The following is a 27042-nucleotide window of genomic DNA, read 5'->3' on the forward strand; positions in this document are numbered from 1 at the left end:
TTCATTTCCACCCTGTCTGTAAAAATAGTCCAACTCACCTTAACCATTGCCTTTCTGTTGTCTGTATTATCATTACAACAGTGACTACACTCCAAAAGTTCTTCACTACCTGTGAAGCGCTTTAAGACATTGGATGGTCGTGAAATGCGCTGTTTCAATGCAAGTATTCTTCTTTGTATTGAGTCATTGCATTTGCAAACTCACCGATTGGCAATGAAACCCTGGGATTTCCTAATAAAGGGTTCTGTAAACGCTTGCTCTTGTTAACGCTACAAATGGATAAAAGAGTGTTTTTTTACTATACGTTTTAAGGCTTGTGTCATCCATTTGTATTTAGAATTCTGAAAAGTGATTCACTTTGAAATTCACAAAATAGCTGAAACGCGTTGCTCGCTGCTCGCTGTTTATATATTGATCCTTATCCATCATCCGTGCTCGGTCTCCCTATCACTCAATGCCGTTCTTTTCTCGCTATCTATTCTCTCAGTCCGGGCTCACTCCATTCCTTCTGTTCGGGCGCTGGCCAGGGTGCTGAAACCAATCTGACCGGGGACTCCCTCAAACCGCCGAGGGATAACTAGCAGAAGTCACATTGTGAGTGAGGGTTCCCGAGTCAAGCTGCAGCCGGTGAAAAATACGGGAGCATTGTAAGTCAGTGAGAGTCTCCATCAGAACAAGTGTTTCAGCGACCAGAGCTTGACATTTAGTCTGTGCGGAGACTTCAAATCCGCTCTCCAAACATTCACCATTTCGAACATGTGCCACTTCTGATGAAGGGTCATCGACCTGAAACCTTAGCTCTGTTTCTCTCCACAGATGCTGCCTGACACGCTGAGATTTACAGCATTTTCTGTTTATATTATGAATCTGTCTTTTCCCCTTTTCAGACACCGAGTGACCAATCGAGTCTTCACCACCGTTTCTATTGTTATTTCACAATTCCAGTATTTCTAATTTCTGTTTTCGTTGCAATCACTTTTTTTTTCCTGTAAGGGCGGTGGAGACACTGATCGAGCGAGAGGTTTTTAATCGGCCAAATTTCACCACCAAATAAATCAGAAATTGCAAAAAGGGAAACGAGAGCAGACCATTTAAGGACGGCGTTGCCTGGGCCAGCTCATCAATGATTGGGGTAATTAATACCTGCATTCGGCGGGCACCGTCCTGGGACGGCATCGCACTGACTGGATCGCCGAGCTCAGTCACTGGGCTTAGCTGAAAGATCACACGGCGCCGGGTTGCAGGCTTTATTCTCATCCCATTTCAGAAATGATGGAACGAATTGCGTCGCTCTGTAAATCACTACACAAAGATTTTAAACAAGCTATACGATTGATATAGAACATGCACATCCATGTAATAAAATAAAAAGACACGATGCAATTCTAAATATATATATATCTGTGTGTGCGCACAAATGTGTGTATGTCTATATTAGATAAATAACCTTCTGTTATTCTATGAGTCTATGATTCTATATGGGTATATATATATATGTGTGTGTGTGTGTATATATATGTGAATTTATGTGTGTATGTGTATGTGTGTGTTTGTATATATGTGTGTGTATATGTGTGTGTATATGTGTATATATATGTGTGTGTATATATGTGAATATATGTGTGTATGTGTATATGTGTGTGTGTGTGTTTGATATATTTGTGTGTATACATCTGTGTGTGTATATATATGTGTGCATATATTTATATATCTGGTTTTCCTTTTGTGCTGCATCATTCTATTATAGAAAGGAAAACAAAGAAAGAAAACATTTATATAGCGCTTTTCACAATGGCAGGATGCCCCAAAGCGCTTTACAGCCAATGAAGTACTTTTGAAGTGTAGTCACTGTTGCAATGTTAAAAAAAAGTGACAACCAATTTGCGCACAGCAAACTCACACCAACAATAATGTGATAATGACTGGATAATCTGTTTTTTTAGTGGTGCTGGCTGGGGGATAAATATTGGCCCCAGGACACCGGGAATAACTCCCCTGCTCTTCTTCGAAAGAGTACCACGGGATTTTTTTATGTCCAGCTGACAGGGCTCGGTTTAACGTCTCATCTGAAAGATGGATTCTGTATGGGTGTGTATATTTATATATGTGTGTGTATATGTGTGTGTGTGTTTAAAAATGAATAATTACAATTAATTAAAAGGCAACCTTTCCTGGTATTTATTTCAAGCTGCCCCAGAATCTGTCTCGTGAAATAGACACTCGTCCTCGGCCAAAATTGCTCGGAACAGATTAGAAACCATTGCCAGGTGAGAAATCCCAACTCCCAGACAGAACAGCCCGCCGCGGCGAGGCATAACACAAGCAGGGCTTCCGTCGGTAGCTCTGGTAAAGCGCCTGAAAGATCCGTTTCGCTGATATATTCTGTACGGGAATAATAACGTGAAGAAAACGTTTTTTTTTCTGAGTTTGATTCTTTGGGGCAAAATCCTTTCAATGAGAGTTGAGGCGCGCTCAAGTTGTACAAATTAATTCTTGAGCTTCCAGTCGCTTTCCCGTTTGAGAATCTAACTGGACTGATACAATATCTGTGTTAGTTCAGTCTTGCTATCTATTCTTGTCCAGTGAGGCTAATACATTTTGCCAGTGTTTGGGTACCAACGACTCTGAAGTCTGGCTGAGGGATTTCAAACCCCCCCAGTTCATGCTCACTGCAAATGGCGAGAGAATAGTTCAAGGGCGAATATAAAATGACTGACATCCTCATCAGAATAAGGCAGCGTTCAGTTACAGCTTCACAATCAGTTTTACTAAAATATGTCAGGCTCTTTCTTTCTATATTCCAACTCAATTGATCTATGGATTTAATACATCGCTGAGACTTTCGCTGAGCCAGTTCAATTATTATTTGGATTAGATCACAATCTGAGAACTAGTTTCCTTGTCGAATTCCGAGCGCGCGCCTTGCAATAAGACCCCAAATACTGAGTGAAATGTTTCCCCAACAAGGTGCTGTATTTGGAGTTGAGTTGGGCTTGTGTTGGGATGGAGGGACTGCGATATATCGGTCGGTTTTTGCACTGGGACTTTGCTCAATTGGATGGCGAGGACTCTGACAGTCGCTGGATGGGGAGACTGCGCTTTCAATGAGAACCGTTCAGTTTCTGACTTTATAAAACGCTTAGGTTTGGGATTCAATATTTGGATTTCCGAAGAATACGGTTGAGCGAGAGAAAAAAAATTACTGGTCATAAAATAGAATTTTTCGTTGTATATTTAAAATATTCGGCGGAAACGGTCTACGGATTTAGGGCATGAGGAGGTGGAATACACAGAGCGAGAAAGAGACTAATAATTCAGATACAAAGAAAGTCGGAAGAGAAATGTTTGAGAAAGTGAGAGGGGACAGAGAACGAGAGCGAAAGAGGCGCAGCTAAAGGCGAACACACCACGAGATATAGAATAGTGCGGGGCAGAGAGAGGGCCAGTGAGAAATGGACAGCACCCCAAGAAGCAGAGATACCGTTATTTTACATCGAGTATTTCAATGTGTCATGTTCTGAGCGACACATCTATCAGTCATCAGGGTGACAAGCTGCACAGGACTTTACAAATATAGTCAATGTTATCATGTATTTCATGTAATCTTTATTAAGGGAGGAAGGGACATACCGGTATAATTTTATAACCGTTACAGTCAGATATAACATAGTGGGACACGAATAAATCCAATGGGAAATTCAGGAGAAACTTCTTTACCCAGAGAGTGGTGAGAATGTGGAACTCGCTGCCACAGGGAATGGTTGAGGCGAATAGTATCGATGCATTTAAGGGGAAGCTGGATAAACAACGAGGGAGAAAGGAATAAAGGGATATGTTGATAGGGTGGAAAAAATGAAACCTTGCATTTATATAGAGCATTTCACGACCACCAGAAGTCTCAAAGCTCTTTACCAATGAAGTACTTTTGGAGTGCAGTCATTGTTGTAATGTGGGAAACGCAACAGCCAATCTGCGCACAACAAGCTCCCACAAACAGCCATGTGATAATGACCAAATAATTTGTTTTAGTGATAAATATTGGCCCCAGGACACTGGGGATAACTCCCCCGCTCTTACTTCGAAATAGTGTTCATGGGATCTTTTACATCCACCTGAGAGGGAAGATGGGGCCTCCGTTTAACGTCTCATCCGAAAGACAGTGCAGCCTCCCTCAACACTGCACTGGGAGTGTCAGCCTAGATTTTTACACGACTGGGACTTGAACCTACAACCTTTTGACTCAGAGTCCAGTCGGCTACCCACTGAGCCATGGCTGACAGTGAGACAAATTAGGGCGGGAGGAGGCTCGTGTGGAGCATAAAGATCGGCATGGACCTCTGGAGCTGAATGTCCTGTTTCTGAACTGGGGACTCAATATAATATGCAATATGCAGAGCCAATGTTAAACTTTATATACAGTTAGCGTCTGCACCGCATCGGTTCCAGTATTGCGTTAGCTTCGAAGCAGGAGGAAATTATTTTTTACAAAGGAACGATGGTCAGGAAATAGAAGAAAGATCTCGAGTCATAAAGATATTGCAAAAACAGCAGGAATTAATTCATGAAAGGCTGGAGTTGGGCCGATAGATTGGGACACGAACAGCAATCCCAGTGAATCTTGAATTTCAGCACCACAGCAATGGAAAGCAACCTTGAGGGTAGGTGATTCCCAGTCTACAGTGGTGGGATTTGCACCTTACCTTTTATAGCAATTGATTCACAATAATTAATTGATATATTAAAACATGTTCATTGTGAGCTAAGGATCATTTAGATAGAGGCTAAAGCGAATCTAAGACGAATCTGAAGCGAATGCCCGCACACTTGGTCATTATTACCGTTAGATCTTTTAGTATTCTACATTCTGGTTGCTGAAACCGCGGCAGATTTTCTTGTCTCCTGCACTCTCCCAATTTCACTGATCTCCCAAGCCTCAGGCCACAACTCTGCTGCGATGGAAGTAAACATTTAAGATCAGCCCTTACTTCGACAAAAGTCCGGCTCATTAGAACCCAGTCACATTATTAACCGCATAGTCAGGAAACAACAATAAAACGTTAATACAAAGGTCAGCGACCTGAGACATTAACTCTGTTTATGTCTGTTTAGAGCATAACTCTACATATGCTGCCTGACCTGCTGAATATTTCCAGCATCTTCTGTTTTTATTTTAATAACATTACCTTGCATTTATATAGCGCCTTTAAAAAAGTCAACTGTACCGAGGTGGTTCACAGGAGCGTTATCAAACACGATATTAGGACAGGTGACCAAATGCTTGGTCAAAAAGGTAGGTTTTAAAAGAGCACCTTAGAGGAGGAAAGGGAGGCAGTGAGGTTTAGGGAAGGAATTCCAGAGCTTAGGGCCCAGGCAACAGAAGGCACGGCAGCCAATGTTGGAGTGATGAAAATCGATGATGTACAAGTGCCCAATATGAGGGACCGTCTAAGAAGGATTCAAATGGCCTCTGCTAGCTTGGAGTGAAAATCAGAACCAAGACCCGCATTTAAATATGTATAGCCCAATTCATGGTACAGCGCACCAGCAGTGTACTTAGTAAGTTACTGAAATGCTTTGATAGAAAGTGATCAGAGTGCATATTTTCTTTCCCACAAAACCCAGCAGATGCGAGTTCAATTAATAATCTTAAATCTGAGATCGATAGAGTTTTGCTAGCCAAGGGTACAGAGAGATATGGAGCCAAGGCGGGTGGATGCAGTTGAGGCACAGACCTGCCATGATCTAATTGAATAGCAGAACAGGCTCGAGGGGCTGAATGACCTCCTCCTGGTCCTATGTTTCTATTGAATCTTCAAATAGATGTTGGAGTTACCACAGTTACAATACATTGCATACATGTATGCATGTGGCACAATAAAGTCTTGTGAAATGTGGATGTTTCTACATACTCATTTTGACACAAGACTTATTTGGTTGAGTTCCTGGCTGTGAGGTATAATTCTTCTAAGAGTAAAAGACAGGAATTTACAAAGGATTTGGTGTAAGGATTAACTATTTTGAAACCCGCAAGAATCATCGTGCTATACTTTGTTGGTATAAATTACAATGTAGACTGTGAAAATATGACATACCTCAGTAAGTAAAAGGAAATATTTCACAATTTCTTAAACCTTTACACTATTTTATTAGATACAACAATACATTTATGATATTGACAGATATAACACGCACTTCATTTTTACATTACATCTTCGTGCTCAATTTATAATACGCATGTCCTATATATTTTTGTAGTGAGACCATTGGTATGTTGGATTGCATCGCTAAAGCAGAAATATTAGTGGCAGCCAATATTTTCTTAAATTTTTTGGGGTGCGTGGCCCATTCAAAATATCGTGCATTGAAAAGCCGGTGAGCTGGCTGCGCAGGACCTCCAGACCTCTGCTGGGCCGCGCAGCTTAAAGGGAACATTGGTGGCAGCCTCTTCAATGCTTTGCTTTTTTGTGTGGTGCTGGTATGGATGTGCAATGTCAGTCACCATCTTCCACTGTTGTAAAGTAATTACCTCAAGTAGTGAAATTAACGTTGAGAAAGAAACTCCATTAAAGTTTGAAAATTTGAATACTTCAATTCTGCCGACTGTTTCTATAAATATGTCAACAACCAGGAGACAGAGCACTCGATATCACCCAAAAATGAGAATATGTTGCAAACTTCAAAAAAGAATAACGATATACTGCAACATCTGAAAACTCTTTAACAATATTGTCCTCGGTTAAACAAGGAATGTTGAAAAGCAACTTTGTTCTTCGCTTCAGAGTGTCTGCAGCAGCTGTTGGACCTAAAACATCCTTAAGTAATTTATATTAAATTCTACATACTCATATATTAATTCTAAGAGCTTAAAACTATTAAGAAATTTACTTTCTCAAAATCTCTTAACGCAACATGATAGATTTATAATATCTATTGACTACAGAGGTGCTGTCTAAACTTCAGCCCATGAGGCATATCCAAACCCTCAACCCTGATAATCCAGCCCTTGAATCCCAGGTAGCCCAGTCCTATTTCATATCAAATAATCATAGAAGATTACAGCACAGAAGGCGACCATTTCAGCCCATCGTGTCCGCGCCGGCCAACCAAGAGCTATCCAGCCTAATCCCACTTTCTAGCTCTTGGTCCATAACCTTGTGGGTTACGGTTCTTTAAGTGAACATCTGAGTGCTTTTTACATGTGGTGAGGGTTTCTGCCTCTACCATCCTTTCAGGCAGCGAGTTCCAGACCCCCACCACCCTCTTGGTGAAGAAATTTCTCAACTTCCCTCTAATCCTTGTACCAATTATTTTAAATCTATGCCCCGTGGTTATTGACCTCTCTGCTAAGGGAAATAGGTCGTTCCTATCCACTTTATGTCGGGCCGCTTTTATATTTCCGACTGAATTGAATTAAAAATCAGAAAATGTTGGAAACACTCAGCAGTGTGGAGAGAGAACCAGAGTTAACGTTTCAGGTCGATGGCCTTTCGTCAGTAAGCAAGCCAGCATTACTTGCTTAAAAGCTGTTAAATCTCTAACACCTTCCAGTTCTGATGAAGGGCCATCGACCTGAAACATTAACTCTGTTTCTCTACAGATGCTGCCTGACCTGCTGAGCTTTTCCAACGTTTTTATGTCTTTTTTCAGCGTTGCAGCCTACGCTGTATCTTGCTTATATTTCCCGACTGGCTTGTTTGTTTGTTTAGACCTGCAGGTTTGGGAAAGGTTAGTAGCAACTTTGCCCCAATTGCTAATTGGAATAGCTTTGTGAACGTTTGTTCTATTTTATTAGATATTGGCCGATAAAACGCATATCTGATTGCTACATCTGCGGCGATCTCTAGTTCAGAACACCAAGATGGGTCAATATCAAAGAGATCCAATTGAGGGGAATGTTAATTTAAACTTTATATATGGTTCTTGATGCTTCATGTTACACATCTATAAGGCCCTCGAAAAATAAAGCTTGGACAACCCTGATCTATAGCATCAACCTTACTGTAATATTTCAATGAGGATAGTGAAAGACACAGAATATGGTACAAAAAAATGCCTGGTTTAAAAAAGGCTTGAAGAGAGATACAGAATGGGAGTGGAGCGGTGGTGGGGGCGGGGGGGGGGGGGGGAGGGAGAAGAAAGGTTCAAAGCATTAAACTGTTACCATTTTGCATAAACATGCTTCTGCTCAAAAGGGGTCTCAGGTGGTGCCTTGAAAGTAGCGATATTGCCCTATTATAACGGGGCAGCAGCAGCTGACACTAGCTGCACTGCCGGGCACTGAGCATCACAAAGGAGCATGGACTCTGGGGCTAAGGGCCCAATCTGGACAGTCGACATTTCTAAGAGCCTTGAGATCACACGTGACTTAAGAGGAAGAGAGCAATCCCAGCAAAACACACTCATTTTATATACATTTTCAAAACAATTCTTATCTGCAGAATGAGTCTTTGGCATGTTTAATATCCCAACAGAGTATACGGGGGGCAGGGGGGTGGTGGGAGGGTTGCAGTGACTGATGGAGTTTTGCAGGATCTGTCCTAGCTCCTATGCTGTTTACATTAACACTGTGATGGAGTAACATATTATAATTTACTAAAGGGGCTGAGTGAGGTGGCTAGGTAGCATTAGCAATCGCAGAGATATGAACCCACAATCGCAGGGTTGCAGAACGTACACAGCTATGGGTCTTGAGTATTTTAGATCACCTGGGCTCAGCACATGGGCCAAAACTGAGTAGGGTCAATTTTCCAGATGCAATAACAGGAAAATCTCCCCCCGCCCCCCCACCATCTGCCCAAGTTTAAAACAAATGAGCGTAAAGCAAGGTCAGAGCAGAGATTTTTTTAACATGGGAATGCATCAGATATACGGCACAGAAACAGGCCATTCAGCCCAACCAGTCCATGCTGGCGTTTATGCTCCACTCGAGCCTCGTCCTGTCTTTCCTCATCTAAATCTATCAGCATAACCCTCTATTCCCTTCTCCTTCATACGCTTGTCCAGCCTCCCCTTAAATGCATTGATACTATTTGTTTCAACCACTCCCTGTGGTAGTGAGCTCCACATTCTCACCACTCTCTGGGTAAAGAAGTTTCTCCTGAATTCCCTATTGGATTTCTTGGTGACTATCTTATATTGATGGCCTCTAGTTATGCCCTTCCCCACAAGTGGAAACATTTTCTCTGTATCCACTCTGTCAAAACCTTTCATAATTTTAAAGACCTCTATTAGGTCACCCCTCAGCCTTCTTTTTTCAAGAGAAAAGAGACCCAGCCTGTTCATCCTTTCCTGATATGTCTATTTCTGGTATCATCTTTGTAAATCCTCTCTGCCCCCTCTTGAGTTCTCCCCCCTTGCAGGTACCTGATGCCCAGAATGGAGTCCTTCTGATCCTGTGTTGATTAATAACTTTAAAGCTGCCTTTGCAGTAGCCTTAGAGGTCCTTAGTGCCACATTGTCCTGCGGTGCAGCCAATGACAAGCCCAACTAAACGGCTGGGTTGGTTAAACCTGGTTATGGGAATGTCGATTTGTCACTGTATCTTTCTGATGACTAGGTGCAATGGGTTTACCAAGTTTACGTTAGAATTAATGCTCGATGTGCAAGACCTGTGTCAGCATTAAAAACCCGACTAAATCCAGTACAAAAACTGCTTTGAATGGAACAACAATTTGTATTTATATAGCGCCTTTAACGTAGTGAAACGTCCCAAGGCGCTTCACAGGAGTGTTATGAGATTAAAAAAACTGACATTGAGCCACATAAATGATAAGGGGATAAGGGGTTATGGGGAATGGGCGGGGAAGTGGAGCTGAGTCCATGATCGGATCAGCCATAATCTTATTGAATGGCGGAGCAGGCTCGAGGGGCCATATGGTCTACTCCTGTTCCTATTTCTTATGTTCTTATGTTCTTATAAGGACAAATTAGGGCAGGTGACCAAAAGCTTGGTCAAAGAGGTAGATTTTAAGGAGCGTCTTGAAGGAGGAGAGAGAGGTAGAGAGGTGGAAAGGTTTAGGGAGGGAGTTCCAGAGCTTAAGGCCCAGGCAGCTGAAGGCACAGCCATCAATGATTGAGTGATTATAATCAGGAATGGTCAAGAGGGCAGAATTAGAGGAGCGCAGACATCTCAACAGATGAATATCCACTGAAGAATGATGAAGGTTTTTGATAGAGTAAATAAGGAGAAACTGTTTCCAGGGGCAGGACGGTCGGTAACCAGAGGACACAGATTTAAGATAATTGGCAAAAGAGCTCGAGGGGAGGGGAGGAGATTTTTTTACGAAGTGAGTTGTTGTGATCTGGAACACGCTGCCTGAAAGGGCGGTGGGAGCAGATTCAATCGTAACTTTCAAAAGGGAATTAAATGAAACAATTGCAGGCCTATGGGGAACAAGCAGGGGGAGTGGGACTAATTGGATCGCTCTTTCAAAGAGCCGGCACTGTCACGATGGGCCGAATGGCCTACTTCTGTGCTGTATGATTTTATGAATGGAATGAAAGTTATGAAGAATTAGGATAGATTCAGATGATGATCTAATATTTATAATGAGCCTTTGTGCCACTAGATGGGTCATCTGTGCAACTAGTCGAATTTCAATAGTGTGGGTGGTAAGGTTGGATTGATGTCCCTACAATGACCTTCTCAAGCTGACACTAAATTTCACAGGCCCTCACCTTCTTAGAAGTTTTGCCTGTTGTGGGTTACCTCGCTCGGAGGATTGAGTGGGTTGAATGGGGTAAAATGTACACCGTGTGAGTGGGGAGGGGGGCAATCAGGTTGGTCGGCTGAATGCACTTTTCTCATTCGATACTTTGTTTAAAGTTCCTGCGTTCTTATTGATAGCTTGGCTTTCACAGGAAGTATTTGTCCTTTGCCGTCTTCACTCAAGTTTCTTGAGAGCATGGTAGAGAATTCCCATTTCACCTACAAATTTTAAACGTCAGCAATCAGAATTTATGCATTTTCTATTTAATATATTTCAATATATTACCATTCTAATTATAAAAAAAAAGAAAGCCTTGCATTTATATAGCGCCTCTCATGACTACCCGATGTCCCAAAGCGCTTTACAGCCAACTAAGTACTTTTTGAAGTGTAGTCACTGTTGTAATGTAGGAAACGCGGCAGCCAATTTGCGCACAGCAAGCTCCCACAGACAGCAATGTGATAATGACCAAATAATCTGGTTTTTTAGTGATGTTGGTTGGGGGATAAATATTGGACCCAGGACACCGGGGAGAACTACCCTGCTCTTCTTAAAAATAGTTCCATGGGATCTTTTACATTGACACTACAGATTAGACCTTGGATTTACGTCTTCCCAAAGACGGCACCTCTGACACTGCGGCACTCCCTCAGAAACATAGAAACATAGAAACATAGAAAATAAGTGCAGGAATAGGCCATTCGGCCTTTCTAGCCTGCACCGCCATTCAATGAGTTCATGGCTGAACATGCAACTTCAGTACCCCATTCCTGCTTTCTCGCCATACCCCTTGATCCCCCTAGTAATAAGGATTACATCTAACTCCTTTTTGAATATATTTAGTGAATTGGCTTCAACAACTTTCTGTGGTAGAGAATTCCACAGGTTCATCACTCTCTGGGTGAAGAAGTTTCTCCTCATCTCGGTCCTAAATGGCTTACCCCTTATCCTTTGACTGTGACCCCTGGTTCAGGACTTCCCCAACATTGGGAACATTCTTCCTGCATCTAACCTGTCTAAACCAATCAGAATTTTAAACGTTTCTATGAGGTCCCCTCTCATTCTTCTGAACTCCAGTGAATACAAGCCCAGTTGATCCAGTCTTTCTTGATAGTCAGTTCCGCCATCCCGGGAATCAGTCTGGTCAACCTTCGCTGCACTCCCTCAATAGCAAGAATGTCCTTCCTCAAGTTAGGAGACCAAAACTGTACACAATACTCCAGGTGTGGCCTCACCAAGGCCCTGTACAACTGGAGCAGCACCTCCCTGCCCCTGTACTCAAATCCCCTCGCTATGAAGGCCAACATGCCATTTGCTTTCTTAACCGCCTGCTGTACCTGCATGCCAACCTTCAATGACTGATGTACCATGACACCCAGGTCTCGTTGCACCTCCCCTTTTCCTAATCTGTCACCATTCAGATAATAGTCTGTCTCTCTGTTTTTACCACCAAAGTGGATAACCTCACATTTATCCACATTATACTTCATCTGCCATGCATTTGCCCACTCACCTAACCTATCCAAGTCACTCTGCAGCCTCATAGCATCCTCCTCGCAGCTCACACTGCCACCCAACTTAGTGTCATCTGCAAATTTGGAGATACTAGATTTAATCCCCTCGTCTAAATCATTAGTGTAAACAGCTGGGGCCCCGGCACAGAACCTTGCGGTACCCCACTAGTCACTGCCTGCCATTCTGAAAAGTACCCATTTACTCCTACTCTTTGCTTCCTGTCTGACAACCAGTTCCCAATCCATGTCAGCACACTACCCCCAATCCCATGTGCTTTAACTTTGCACATTAATCTCTTGTGTGGGACCTTGTCGAAAGCCTTCTGAAAGTCCAAATATACCACATCAACTGGTTCTCCCTTGTCCACTCTACTGGAAACATCCTCAAAAAATTCCAGAAGATTTGTCAAGCAAATCCATGCTGACTTGGACCTATCATGTCACCTCTTTCCAAATGCGCTGCTATGACATCCTTAATAATTGATTCCATCATTTTACCCACTACTGAGGTCAGGCTGATAATTACCTGTTTTTTCTCTCCCTCCTTTTTTAAAAAATGGGGTTACATTGGCTACCCTCCACTCGATAGGAACTGATCCAGAGTCAATGGAATGTTGGAAAATGACTGTCAATGCATCCGCTATTTCCAAGGCCACCTCCTTAAGTACTCTGGGATGCAGTCCATCAGGCCCTGGGGATATATCGGCCTTCAATCCCATCAATTTCCCCAACACAATTTCCCGACTAATAAGGATTTCCCTCAGTTCCTCCTCCTTACTAGACCCTCTGACCCCTTTTATATCCGGAAGGTTGATTGTGTCCTCCTTAGTGAATACCGAACCAAAGTACTTGTTCAATTGGTCTGCCATTTCTTTGTTCCCCATTATGACTTCCCCTGATTCTGACTGCAGGGGACCTATATTTGTCTTTACTAACCTTTTTCTCTTTATATATCTATAGAAACTTTTGCAATCCGTCTTAATGTTCCCTGCAAGCTTCTTCTCGTACTCCATTTTCCCTGCCCTAATCAAACCCTTTGTCCTCCTCTGTTGAGTTCTAAATTTCTCCCAGTCCCCGGGTTCGCTGCTATTTCTGGCCAATTTGTATGCCACTTCCTTGGCTTTAATACTATCCCTGATTTTCCTTGATAGCCACAGTTGAGCCACCTTCCCTTTTTATTTTTTTACGCCAGACAGGAATGTACAATTGTTGTAGTTCATTCATGCGGTCTCTAAATGTCTGCCATTGCCCATCCACAGTCAACCCCTTAAGTATCATTCGCCAATCTATCCTAGCCAATTCACGCCTCATACCTTCAAAGTTACCCTTCTTTAAGTTCTGGACCATGGTCTCTGAATTAACTGTTTCATTCTCCATCCTAATGCAGAATTCCACCATATTATGGTCACTCTTCCCCAAGGGGCCTCGCACAACTAGATTGCTAATTAATCCTCTCTCATTACACAACACCTAGTCTAAGATGGCCTCCCCCCTAGTTGGTTCCTCGACATATTGGTCTTGAAAACCATCCCTTATGCACTCCAGGAAATCCTCCTCCACCATATTGCTTCCAGTTTGGTTAGCCCAATCTATGTGCATATTAAAGTCACCCATTATAACCTTTATTGCATGCACCCCTAATTTCCTGTTTGATGCCCTCCCCAACATCACTACTACTGTTTGGAGGTCTGTATACAACTCCCACTAACGTTTTTTGCTCTTTGGTGTTCTGCAGCTCTACCCATATAGATTCCACATCATCTAAGCTAATGTCCTTCCTAACTATTGCATTAATCTCCTCTTTAACCAGCAATGCTACCCCACCTCCTTTTCCTTTTATTCTATCCTTCCTGAATGTTGAATACCCCTGGATGTTGAGTTCCCAGCCCTGATCATCCTGGAGCCACGTCTCTGTAATCCCAATCACATCATATTTGTTAACATCTATTTGCACAGTTAATTCATCCACCTTATTACGGATACTCTTGCATTAAGACACAAAGCCTTCAGGCTTGGTTTTTTAACACCCTTTGTCCTTTTCGAATTTTGCTGTTCAGTGGCCCTTTTTGTTCTTTGCCTTGTGTTTCTCTGCCCTCCATTTTTCCTCAGTACTGCTCTGGAGTGTCAGCCTGGATTACGTGCTCCAGTCTCTGGAGTGGGACTTGAACCCACAACCTCCCCCAGCCCCTACACCCCTCTCTATCTCTGTAACCTCCTCCAGCCCTACACCTCTCCCTATCTCTGTAACCCCCTCTAGCCCCTATACCCCTCCCTATCTCTGTAACCTTCTTCAGCTCCTACACCCCTCCCTCTCTCTTTAACCTCATTCAGCCCCTACACCTCTCCCTATCTCTGTAACCCCCTCTAGCCCCTACACCCCTCCCTATCTCTGTAACCTCCTTCAGCCCCGACACCCCTCCCTATCTCTGTAACCTCCTCTAGCCCTACACCCCTCCCTATCTTTGTAACCTCCTTCAGCCCCTACACCCCTCCCTATCTCTGTAACCTCCTCTAGCCCTACACCCCTCCCTATCTTTGTAACCTCCTCAAGCCCCTACACCCCTCCCTATCTCTATAACCTCCTCCTGCCCCTACAACCCTCCCAAACTCTGTAACCTCCTCCAGCCCTACAACCCTCCCTATCTCTGTAACCTCCTCCAGCCCTACAGCCCGCCCTATCTCTGTAACCCCCTCCAGCCCTACACCCCTCCCTATCTCTGTAACCTCCTCCAGCCCTACAGCCTGCCCTATCTCTGTAACCCCCTCCAGCCCTACGTCCCTACCTAACTCTGTAACCTCCTTCAGCCCTACAGCCCTCCCTATCTCTGTAAGCTCCTACAGCCCTACAACCCTCCAAGATGTCTGCGCTCCTCCAAATCTTGCACATCCATGATTTTAATCGCTGCACCTTTGGTGGCCATGCCTTCAGCTGCTGAGGCCCTAAGCTCTGAAATCCCCTACCTAAATCTCTCTGCCTTCCTATCTCTCTTTCCTCCTTTAAATTGCTCCTTAAAATATGCCTCTCACCTGCCCCAATATGTTTTGATAACGCTCCTGTAAAGCAACTTGAGATGTGTTACTATTACTGAGACATGGCTGAAAGAAAGGTAGGTATGGCAGCTCAATATTCCTGGTTACAGGGTTTTAGACGGGATAGAGAGGGGGTGGGGGTAAAAAAGGATGGGGTGGGGGTTCACAGTATTAATTGAAGAAACAATTAGAGCTGTAAGAAGGGATGATATGTTAGGAAGTCATCAAACGAGGTCATATGGGTTGAATTGAAGAACAAAAAAGGGGCGATCACACTACTGGGAGTATACTATAGACCCTCTAGCAGTCAGAGGGAGATAGAAGAACAAAAATGTGGGCAAATTGCTGCAAAGTACACAAACTATAGTGCTGTAATAGTGGAGGATTTCAACTACCCTAATATTAAATAGGAAAAAAGTCCGTATGAGAGGGTGCAAAATTACTAAAATACATTCTGGAGAACTTCTTTAGCCAGTATGTAACAAGCCCAACAAGGGAGGGGGCGGTTCTAGGGAATGAAGAGGGGCAGGTGGAAGGGGTATCAGTGGGAGAGCATTTTGGTGCTAGTGATTATAACTCAGTAAAAATTAGGGTAGTTATAGAAAAGGACAAAAGTGGACCAGGAATAAAATTGGGGTAAAGCCAATTTTGCTGAGCTGAGATGGGATTTGGCCAAAGTGGACTGGAAAAGGTTACTTGAAGGTAAATCAGTGTCAGAGCAGTGGGAGGCATTCAAGGAGGAGATCCTGAGGGTACAGAGCAAGTATGTTCCCTTCAAGAAAAAGGGTGGGGCTAACAAATCCAGAGCCCCCTGGATGTCAAGGGGCATACAGAGTAAAATAAAGAAAAAAAGGGAAGCTTATGACAGATACTGAGAACTCAATACTGAGAAACTCTAGAAGAGTATACGAAGTGCAGGGGTGCAATCAAAAAAGATATCAGGAAAGCAAAGAGAGAACGTGAAAGAATGTTGGCAAATAAAATCAGGGAAACCCCAAAGATGTTTTATAAATACATTAAGAGCAAGAGAATAACTAGAGACAGAGTGGGGCCTATTAGAGACTATAAAGGAAATCTGTGTGTGGAGGCAGAAGATGTGGGTATGATTCTTAATACTTTGCGTCTGTTTTCACAAAAGAAGGGGGTGATGCAGATGTTGTAATGAGGGAGGAGGAGTGTGAAATATTAGATGAGATAAACATAGTGAGAGAGGAAGTATTAAGGGACTTAGCAGCTTTAAAAGTGGCGAGGTTGGGGATTTCAGAGCTTCGGGCCTCAGCAGCTGAAGGCATGGCCACCAAAGATGCAGCGATTAAAATCATGGATGTGCAAGATTTGGAGGAACGCAGACATCTTGGAGGGTTGTAGGGCTGTAGGAGCTTACAGAGATAGGGAGAGCTGTAGGGCTGGAGGAGGTTAGAGAGATAGGGAGGGTGTAGGGCTGGAGGGGGGTTACAGAGATCGGGCGGGCTGTAGGGCCGGATGAAATGTATCCCAGGCTGTTAAGAGAAGCAAAAGAGGAAATAGCAGAGGCTCTGTGGTGCCAGAGGACTGAAGGACTACTAATGTGGTACCTTTGTTTAAAAAGGGAGAAAGAGATAGACCGAGTAATTACAGAGCAGTCAGCCTAACCTCAGTGGTGGGAAAATTATTGGAAAAAATCCTGAGGGACAGGTTAAATCTTCATTTGGAAAGACATGGATTAATCAAGGACAGTCAGCATGGATTTGTTAAGGGAAGGTCGTACCTGACTAACTTGATTGAATTTTTCGAGGAGGTAGCCAGGAGGGTCAATAAGGGCAGTGTGTATGATGTAGTATATATGGATTTTAGCAAAGCTTTTGATAAGAGCCCAAATGGCAGACTGGTCAAGAAGATAAAAACCCAAAGAAATTTCTCCTCATCTCAGTTTTAAATCGGCGGCCCCTTATGCTAAGATCATGCCCTCTAGTTCTAGTCTCCCCTATCAGTGGAAACATTCTCTCTACATCCACCTTGTCAAGCCCCCTCATAATCTTTTATGTTTCAATAAGATCACCTCTCATTCTTCTGAATTCCAATGAGTAGAGGCCCAACCTACTCAACCTTTCCTCGTAAGTCAACCCCCTCATCTCCAGAATCAACCTAGTGAACCTTCTCTGATCTGCCTCCAAAGCAAGCATATCCTTTCGTAAATATGGAAACCAAAACTGCACGCAGTATTCATGGTGTGGCCTCACCAATACCTTATATAGCTGTAGTAAGACTTCCCTGCTTTTATATACCATCCCCTTTGCAATAAAGGCCAGGATTCCACTGACCTTCCTGATCACTTGCTGTACCTGCATACTATCCTTTTGTGTTTCATGCACAAGTACCCACAGGTCCGGCTGTACTGCGGCACTTTGCAATCTTTCTCCATTTAAATAATAGCTTGCTCTTTGATTTTTTTTCTGCCAAAGTGCATGACCTCACACTTTCCGACATTATGCTCTATCTGTCAAATTTTTGCTCACTCACTTAGCCTGTCTATATCATTTTGGAGATTTTTTGTGTCCTCCTCACACATTGCTTTTCCTCCCTTCTCTGAACTGCCTCCAAAGCAAGTATATCCTTTCTTAAATATGGAAACCAAAACTGTATGCAGTGTTCCAGGTGTGGCCTCACCAATACCCTGTATAACTGTAGCCTAACCTAATCCCAGGCAATGCAAGTAAAGCGGGCAATGCCTGCAGCAAAATCGGGTGCGTACGAGGAATGTAGTTAGACCTCACGGGGCATTCGATGTCGCTGCCCATGTGCAACAGCGAGCGAGCCCACTGTCAGTCTGACCATTCCGAGAGAGATACTTACTGCCGATGTTGTCAACCAGGTTCTTCAGCTGCTCGATGTTGTCCAGAACTTCAATACTTTGAGTGTAAGAATTGTAACGGACAGAGAAGGGCCGAGGGATCATCGCAGCAAATTTCCTTTGAAAAGAAAAGGCAAATGTCAGCTGGATCCTTTAAGTTTGAATGTAAAACGACGAGACAGAGTGAGCATGCAGGTACAGCAAGTATTCAGGAAGGCAAATGGAATGTTGGCCTTTATTGCAAGGGGGATAGAGTATAAAAGCAGAAAAGTCCTACTACAACTGTACAGGGTATTGGTGAGGCCACACCTAGAGTACTGCGTACAGTTTTGGTCTCCGTATTTAAGGAGGTTATACTTGCATTGGAGGCAGTTTAGGGAAGGTTCACTAGGTTGATTCCTGAGATGAAGGGATGGTCTTATGAAGAAAGGTTGAGTAGGTTGGGCCGATACTCACTGGAGTTCAGGTGATCTTATTGAAATGTATAAGATTCTGAGGGGGCTTGACAGGGTAGATGCAGACAGGATGTTTCCTCTCGTGGGGGAATCTAGAACTAGGGGGCGTAGTTTCAGAATAAGGGGTCGCCCATTTTAAATGGAAATGAGGAGGAATTTCCTCTCTCGGCGGGTTGTAAATCTGTGGAATTCTCTTCCCCAGAGAGCTGTGGAGGCTGGGTCATTGAATATATTTAAGGTGGAGATATTTAAGGTAGCGCATTTGGAAAGAGGTGACATGATAGGTCCAAGTCAGCATGGATTTGTGAAAGGGAAATCATGCTTGACAAATCTTCTGGAATTTTTTGAGGATGTTTCCAGTAGAGTGGACAAGGGATAACCAGTTGATGTGGTATATTTGGACTTTCAGAAGGCTTTCGACAAGGTCCCACACAAGAGATTAATGTGCAAAGTTAAAGAACATGGGATTGGGGGTAGTGTGCTGACATGGATTGAGAACTGGTTGTCAGACAGGAAGCAAAGAGTAGGAGTAAATGGGTACTTTTCAGAATGGCAGGCAGTGACTAGTGGGGTATTGCAAGGTTCTGTGCTGGGGCCCCAGCTGTTTACACTGTAGATTAATGATTTAGACGAGGGGATTAAATGTAGTATCTCCAAATTTGCAGATGACACTAAGTTGGGTGGCAGTGTGAGCTGCGAGGAGGATGCTATGAGACTGCAGAGTGACTTGGATAGGTTAGGTGAGTGGGCAAATGCATGGCAGATGAAGTATAATGTGGATAAATGTGAGGTTATCCACTTTGTTGGTAAAAACAGAGAGACAGACTATTATCTGAATGGTGACAGATTAGGAAAAGGGGAGGTGCAACGAGACCTGGGTGTCATGGTACATCAGTCATTGAAGGTTGGCATGCAGGTACAGCAGGCGGTTAAGAAAGCAAATGGCATGTTGGCCTTCATAGCGAGGGGATTTGAGTACAGGGGCAGGGAGGTGTTGCTACAGTTGTACAGGGCCTTGGTGAGGCAATACCTGGAGTACTGTGTACAGTTTTGGTCTCCTAACTTGAGGAAGGACATTCTTGCTATTGAGGGAGTGCAGCGAAGGTTCACCAGACTGATTCCCGGGATGGCGGGACTGACCTATCAAGAATAGACTGGATCAACTGGGCTTGTATTCACTGGAGTTCAGAAGAATGAGAGGGGACCTCATAGAAACGTTTAAAATTCTGATGGGTTCAGACAGGTTAGATGCAGGAAGAATGTTTCCAATGTTGGGGAAGTCCAGAACCAGGGGTCACAGTCTAAGGATAAGGGGTAAGTCATTTAGGACCGAGATGAGGAGAAACTTCTTCACCCAGAGAGTGGTGAACCTGTGGAATTCTCTACCACAGAAAGTTGTTGAGGCCAATTCACTAAATATATTCAAGAAGGAGTTAGATGAAGTCCTTACTACTAGGGGGATCAAGGGGTATGGCGAGAAAGCAGGAATGGGGTACTGAAGTTGCATGTTCAGCCATGAACTCATTGAATGGGGGTGCAGGCTAGAAGGGCCGAATGGCCTACTCCTGCACCTATTTTCTATGTTTCTATGTCTATAGACAGATTTTTGAACAATAAGGGAGTAAAAGGTTTAGGGGGGTGGGCAGGGAAGTGGAGTTGAGTCCATGATCAGATCAGCCATGATCTTATTGAATGGCGGAGCAGGCTCGAGGGGCCAAATGGCCGACTCCTGCTCCTATTTCTTATGTTTGCTGCCTAAATATTGTTATCATTTGCCGGGGAAGATTACAAGATGGGTTCTGTAGCTGGGAATGACCAGCACAGCCACTGAAATGATGTGGAAAAATTCTTCTGAGTGACTTGATTGTTTGGTTTTGTCATCCATACCAGTTGACGATTGAAATAAAAAAGACTTGCATTTATATAGCATGACCTCAGTACGTCCCAAAGCGTTTTACAGCAAATTAAGTACTTTTTGAAGTATGGTCACTGTTGTAATGTGGGAAATGTGGCAGAGAATCTGCACACAGCAACTCTCACAAACAGTAATGTGATATTGACCAGCTACTCTGTTTTAGTGATAAATATTGACCAGACATCTGTGAGAACTCCTCTCCTCTTCTTCAAATAGTATTAATTAATTCATTCTGGGATATGGGTTTCGCTGGCAAGGACCCACATTTATTGCCCATCCCGACCTGACCTGAGTTTGATGCAGAGGACTGGCTTAATAGGTCACTTCAGAGGGGCAGTTAAGAGTCAACCACATTGATGTGGGACTGAAGTCACATATAGGCCCAGACCAGGTAAGGATGGCACTCCCTCAGCACTGCACTGGGAATGTTAGCCTCAATTTTTGTGGTCAAGTCTCTGGAGTGGGACTCGAACCCACAACCTTCTGACTCAGAGGTGAGAGTGCTGCCCACTGAGCCACGGCTGACATCCTTTGCTGGTTAGTAAATATAAGAGCCATTTCGCTGTTTGGTTGTTACTGATTGGTAGTTTTGCCCTATATGAAAGTAAATTTCACCCAACATTGTCCATTTAAAAGGCATTAGCATTTGAACATCATAAGAACATAAGAAATAGGAGCAGGAGTAGGCCATACGGCCCCTTGAGCCTGCTCCGCCATTTAATATGATCATGGCTGATCCGATCATGGACTCAACTCCACTTCCCCGCCCGCTCCCCATAACCCCTTATTCCATTATCGGTTAAGAAACTGTTTATCTCTGTCTTAAATACATTCAATGACCCAGCTTCCACAGCTCTCTGAGGCAGTGAATTACACAGATTCACAACCCTCTGAGAGAAGAAATTCCTCCTCATCTCAGTTTTAAATGGGCGGCCCTTTATTTTAAGATTATAACCCCTAGTTCTAATTGAACAAATTATAATTTCTTTTAGCCTTCAGGTACTTAAATGGAGTGACACCCTCCAGGCAGATGCTATATGCAAGACCTGTATAGTGATCGATGAAGGAAAGATATTGGAATAGCCTAGGACTGACCAAATGATTGCAAAAGTTACCTTAAGTTATACGAAGCTGGAGTATATATTGTTAACAGGTTTGCGCTACATTGAATACACTTTTTGATGACTGTGGTATTAAAAAAATTTAACTCAGTGAAAATATTCAGCAACGTAATAGACCTGCCACAGTATCAGCTGTGGCTCAGTTTGCAGCACTCTCGCCTCTGAGTCAGAAGGTTGTGGGTTCAAGTCCCACTCCAGGGCCCTGAGCACATAAATCTAGGCTGACACTTCAGTGCAGTGCTGAGGGACTGTTGACCTGTCAGAGGTGTTGTCTTTTGGATGCGACGTTAAACTGAGGCCCTGTCTGCTCTCTCAAATGGTAAAAGATCCCATGGCACTATTTCGGAGAAGAGCAGGGGAGTTATCCCTGGTGTCCTGGGCGATTATTTATCCCTCAATCAACATGACAAAAACAGATTATCTGGAGCATTATCACATTGCTGTTTGTGGGAGCTTGCTGTGCACAAGTTGGCTGCTGTGTTTCCCACATTACAACAGTGACTACCTCCAAAAGTACTTAATTGGCTGTAAAGCACTTTGAGACGTCCGGTGGTTGTGAAAGGCGCTATATAAATCCAAGTCTTTCTTTCTTTATCACAGGTAGACTTTGTGGGCAGTCTTGTGTACTAGACTGTCCAAATAATTTGATGCAAGACCCTATAGATAGCAGCGAGGAGACTCCATCATCACTTTACTCTGATGCAGATCCCAAAGGTGAAAGTCCGTCCTTCCCTCTCCTTTCCGGTTTATACTTGAGGACAATTCCAAAGGTGCCAACTGCCCTTGAATATTTTTCCCAAATGCTCATTCTTCACATCAGAACCTAGCCACTGTTGGTACTGGCGGGCTATCTGACTGTGGGTATCTTCACAGTGGAGCTTGATTCTGTCCTCGCACACATGCCCTTCCAGTGGCGATTGGGAGAAAGCTATTCAGCAGTGCGTACAATGGCCGATATTTCCCCTCCAGCTCTGCTACACTGAGGCACGGTGCAACACTCCAATACAGACTTCCTGAGACGCAGCACAGATTGGGATCAATACATGGGACATTCCCAGTCTGGACCACTGAGTCCCAGACCTGGGACATTTATCCCTTGACTTCAATTTGAATATATTTTTCTGACTTTTTTTTCCATATCAAGGGGAACATTTATCTCAAGGAGGCTGGAATACAAAAGGCAGGAAGTTATGCTTCAGCTGTGTAAAGCTCAGGTCAGACGCCAGTTAGAAGCATAGAAACATAGAAAATAGGTGCAGGAACAGGCCATTCGGCCCTTCGAGCCTGCACCACCATTCAATAAGATCATGGCTGATCATGCAATTTCAGTACCCCTTTCCTGCTTTCTCTCCATACCCCTTGATCCCTTTAGCTGTAAGGGCCACGTTTAACTCCCTTTTGAATATATCTAATGAACTGGCCTCAACAACTTTCCGTGGTAGAGAATTCCACATGCTCACAACTCTCTGAGTGAAGAAGTTTCTCCTCATCTCGGTTCTAAATGGCTTACCCCTTATCCTTAGACTGTGACCCCTGGGTCTGGACTTCCTCAACATCGGGAACAATCTTCCTGCATCTAACCTGTCCAATCCCGTCAGAATTTTATATGTTTCTATGAGATCCCCTCTCATTCTTCTAAATTCCATTGAATATAAGCCTAGTTGATCCAGTCTTTCTTCATATGTCAACCCTGCCGTCCCGGGAATCAGTCTGGTGAACCTACGCTGCACTCCCTCAATAGCAACTGCGTCCAGCTCTGGGCCCCGTCCCTCAGGGAGGATATATTGGCCTCGGAGGAGGAATGTAGAAGATTGAGGAGTGATCTAATTGAGGTGTTTAAAATGTTAAAAGAATTCGATGGGGTGGATACGGAAAAAATATTTCCTCTGGTGGGGGTAATCCACAACAAGGGGACATAATCTTAAAATTAGGCTATTTAGGAGGGAACTCAGGAAGCATTTCTTCACACAAAGGGTGGTGGAAATCTGGAACTCTTTCCCCCAAAAAGTCTGTGGATACTGGGGGACAATTGAAGCTTTCAAGACTGAGATGGATAAATTGCTGTTGGGAAAGGGTATCGAGGGATATGGGGCAAAGGCGGGTAAATGGAGTGGCTGTGCCGATCGGCCATGATCTAATTGAATGGCAAAGCAGGCCCGAGGGGCTGAATGGCCTCTTCCTGCTCCTAACCTTCCGAAGGTACAGCCGTGTCGGATTACCTCACTTTTTCCTTTGCATCCTCAAACGTTTCAGCAATGAAATAGACCGGTTGGAAACTGGTGATCGGGTATTTCTGACAAGCCATCTTTTCTGGATTAAAGGGGCGATGTTCCGGTTGATCCGTTAGGCAATACTGAAAAGCAAAGGCCACTCGCTTGTAACTCTGCAATTGTGTACTGTGAACATGAGTATCGAAGGATAAACACACCAGTGTGAAAGGCAACAGAGCACGTCAGACCTGCAGTTCTCCAAAGGAAGACAGCAGCCCTGCCCCATAGGCCTTGATCTCGTCATTCTGTTTGCAGAGTCCAAACTCCACTGTGAACCAATAGACCTGGGGAAACAAAAGAAAACATCAAATCCACCCGAGTTGCTTTGGAAAATGAGGGGTCGAGTTTCCTCATTCCACATGGAAGTAAGGGATCGCGTGGGCACGCACAGAGAGCATAACCGAATCCATACCGTCACATGTCCATAATGTCACATGACCTTAACATCACATGTCCATAATGCCATGTGACCTTAATATCACATGCTCATAATGTCACTTGTCCATAATGTCACATGCTCATAATGTCACTTGTCCATAATGTCACATGCTCATGACATCACATGGCCATAACATCACATGTCCATAACATCACATGACCTTAACGTTACATGACCTTAATGTCACATTTCCATAACATCACAGGCTCATAATGTCACATGCTCATAATGTCACATGCCCATAATGTCACATGACCTTAACATCACATGCTCATGACATCACATGTCCATAATATCACATGTCTGTAACATCACATGTTCATAACATCACATGTCCATAATGTCACATGTCCATAATGTTAAAATGTCACATGACCATATTGTCACATGCCCAGCTGATACTTTACACTTATGTGCAAATCTGCGGCATGATGTTCATTGAACAATTTTGTTAAAGATTTTACACTTGCATGTGTTTCCTGTCTACGAAACCTGCTGTTAAATATTTGAATATTTGTGTCAACTTTTTCCATTACAAATTGTTGTCCCTGCATTAGTGATGAAAGCTGCCTATGTAAACATGTCACGCTGTATTTAGAGGCACATGATCAGATTTCAATTGAAAATAAAGCCCCCCCGCTCCCAAGTCTGTGTCACATTCACAGTGTTCAGTGTGTATCTCGGTGTGAATTCTCGACCTACAGTTCCAGTTGCACCACCGACTCAAACAACCAGCATGTTTCATAAATGTTGGCCCCTCAAATATTAACGTGCTTCCACGAATTTGCTTTTTATGCAATTTTAAGGGAGGCCTTGGCCGTTTTATCTTAAGGTGGTTACGGCCTCTACATGGAAGGAATGTTATCCCAGTTCGTTAGAACACTCATGCGCTAACAGTTGAACAGCCAATTGCGAGGCGTTAAGTGCTAGGAATTCTGACTCACAAGGAACTGGGTTGAGACGGACCAAATTAGTCTTAATTTTCTGCCTCAGGGCAAACTAATCTCAATAGACATTCACCCCTCCACACCCCTATTTGCATATCCAAAGGGTCTAACACCTGTTTCAGGCATGGGGAAAGGACGCACATTTTTTCTGTCCTTACCCAATGTGGTGGGCGCCGCCGTTCCAGCTGGAGGTGTGCGCACACTTCCTACCGCCATATTGGGGTCAGAGTTCGCCGAGTAGCACCCAACAAAGTGGGGCTGCGAGGACAAACTTCCAAAAGAAAAAAGAAAGATTTGCATTTATATAGTGCCTTTCACGACCCCAGGATGTCCCAAAATGCTTCACAGCCAATGAAGTACTTTTTGGAGTGTAGTCACTGTTGTAATGTGAGAATCGCGGCAGCTACTTTGCGCACAGCAAGCTCCCACAAACAGCAATGTGATAATGACCCGATAATCTGTTTTAGTGATTTTGGTTGAGGGGTAAATATTGGCCCTGGAGACCGGGGATAACTCTTCCGCTCTTTGAAATAGTGCACTAGGATCTTTTACCTCCACCTCCGAGGGCAGACGGGGCCTCGGTTTAACGTCTCATCCGAAAGACAGCACCGCCAACGGTGCAGCACTTCCACAATACTGCCCCTCCAACAGTGCAGTGCTCCCTCAGTACTGCCGCTCCAATAGTGCGGCACTCCCTCAGTACTAACCCTCCGACAGTGCAGCACTCCCTCAGAACTGCCCCTCTGACAGTGCGGCACTCCCTCACTACTGCCCCTTGGAGAGTGTGGCGCTCCCTCAGTACTGCCCCCCCAACAGTGCAGCACTCCTTCAGTACTGCCCCTTGAACAATGTGGCACTCCCTCAGTACTGCCCCTTGGACAGTAGGGCACTCCCTCAGTACTAACCCTCCGACAGTGCAGCACTCCCTCAGAACTGCCCCTCCAACAGTGCAGCACTCCTTCAGTACTGCCCCTTGAACAATGTGGCACTCCCTCAGTACTGCCCCTTGGACAGTGTGGCACTCCCTCAGTATTGCCCCTCCGACAGTGCAGCGCTCCCTCAGTACTGCCCCTCCAACAATGCAGCACTCCCTCAGTACTTCCCCTCTGAGAGTGCGGCGCTCCCTCACTACTGCCCCTTGGACAGTCCAGCACTCCCTCAGTACTGCCCCTCCGACAGTGCACCACTACCTCAGTACTGCCCTCCGACAGTGCGGTGCTCCCTCAGTATTGCCGCTCCGACAGTGCGGCGCTCCCTCAGTACTGTCCCTCCGACAGTGCAGTGCTCCTTCAGTACTGCCCCTCCAACACTGCGGCGTTCCCTCAGTACTGCCCCCCCCGACAGTGCAGTACCCCCTCAGTACTGTCCCTCCGACAGTGCAGTGTTCCCTCAGTACTGCCCCTCCAACAGTACGGCACTCCCTCAGTACTGCCCCTCCGACAGTGCGGCGCTCCCTCAGTACAGCCCCTCCGACAGTGCAGTGCTCCCTCAGTACTGCCCGTCCGACAGTGCGGTACTCCCTCAGTACTGCCCTGGAGTGTTAGCCTAGTGATCCAATCAGTCTGGATGCAATGCTCAGAGCACTTTGTCACTAGCCCCAGCTGCAGCATTTTAAAGCATTCATCATTCAGCAACGGTTGATTCTATTGTCCTCATTATTGAAGATCCGGGCTGCAATTAGCCATATTTTTATTCTCTAATTATTTGATTCTGTTTCTACATCCCATCAAAAGCCGAACGGCGTGGGGTAATGATATATAATTGCTTTACCTTTAAGGTAGTGCTTCTGAGCTGCTCTGGGGACCTGGTATA

The 27042-nt window shown here is 44.3% G+C and overlaps 1 protein-coding gene across 2 annotated transcripts in view; it reads right to left on the reverse strand.

Moving 5' to 3' along the window:
• Positions 1-10883: 10883 nt before the first annotated feature.
• The window catches only part of pah (phenylalanine hydroxylase), an 85803-nt gene continuing 69644 nt past the window's right edge, over positions 10884-27042 (reverse strand). For both annotated transcript variants that reach the window (XM_070901541.1, XM_070901542.1), the window contains 4 exons: positions 24033-24128; positions 23794-23927; positions 18086-18201; positions 10884-10927 (listed from right to left, as the gene is read on the reverse strand). In XM_070901541.1, coding sequence (XP_070757642.1) covers positions 10884-10927; positions 18086-18201; positions 23794-23927; positions 24033-24128 — 390 coding nt within the window. The remainder of the gene's footprint in view (positions 10928-18085; positions 18202-23793; positions 23928-24032; positions 24129-27042) is intronic.

This window comes from Pristiophorus japonicus, chromosome 15, assembly GCF_044704955.1.
Source record: "Pristiophorus japonicus isolate sPriJap1 chromosome 15, sPriJap1.hap1, whole genome shotgun sequence".
Lineage (NCBI taxonomy): Eukaryota > Metazoa > Chordata > Chondrichthyes > Pristiophoridae > Pristiophorus > Pristiophorus japonicus.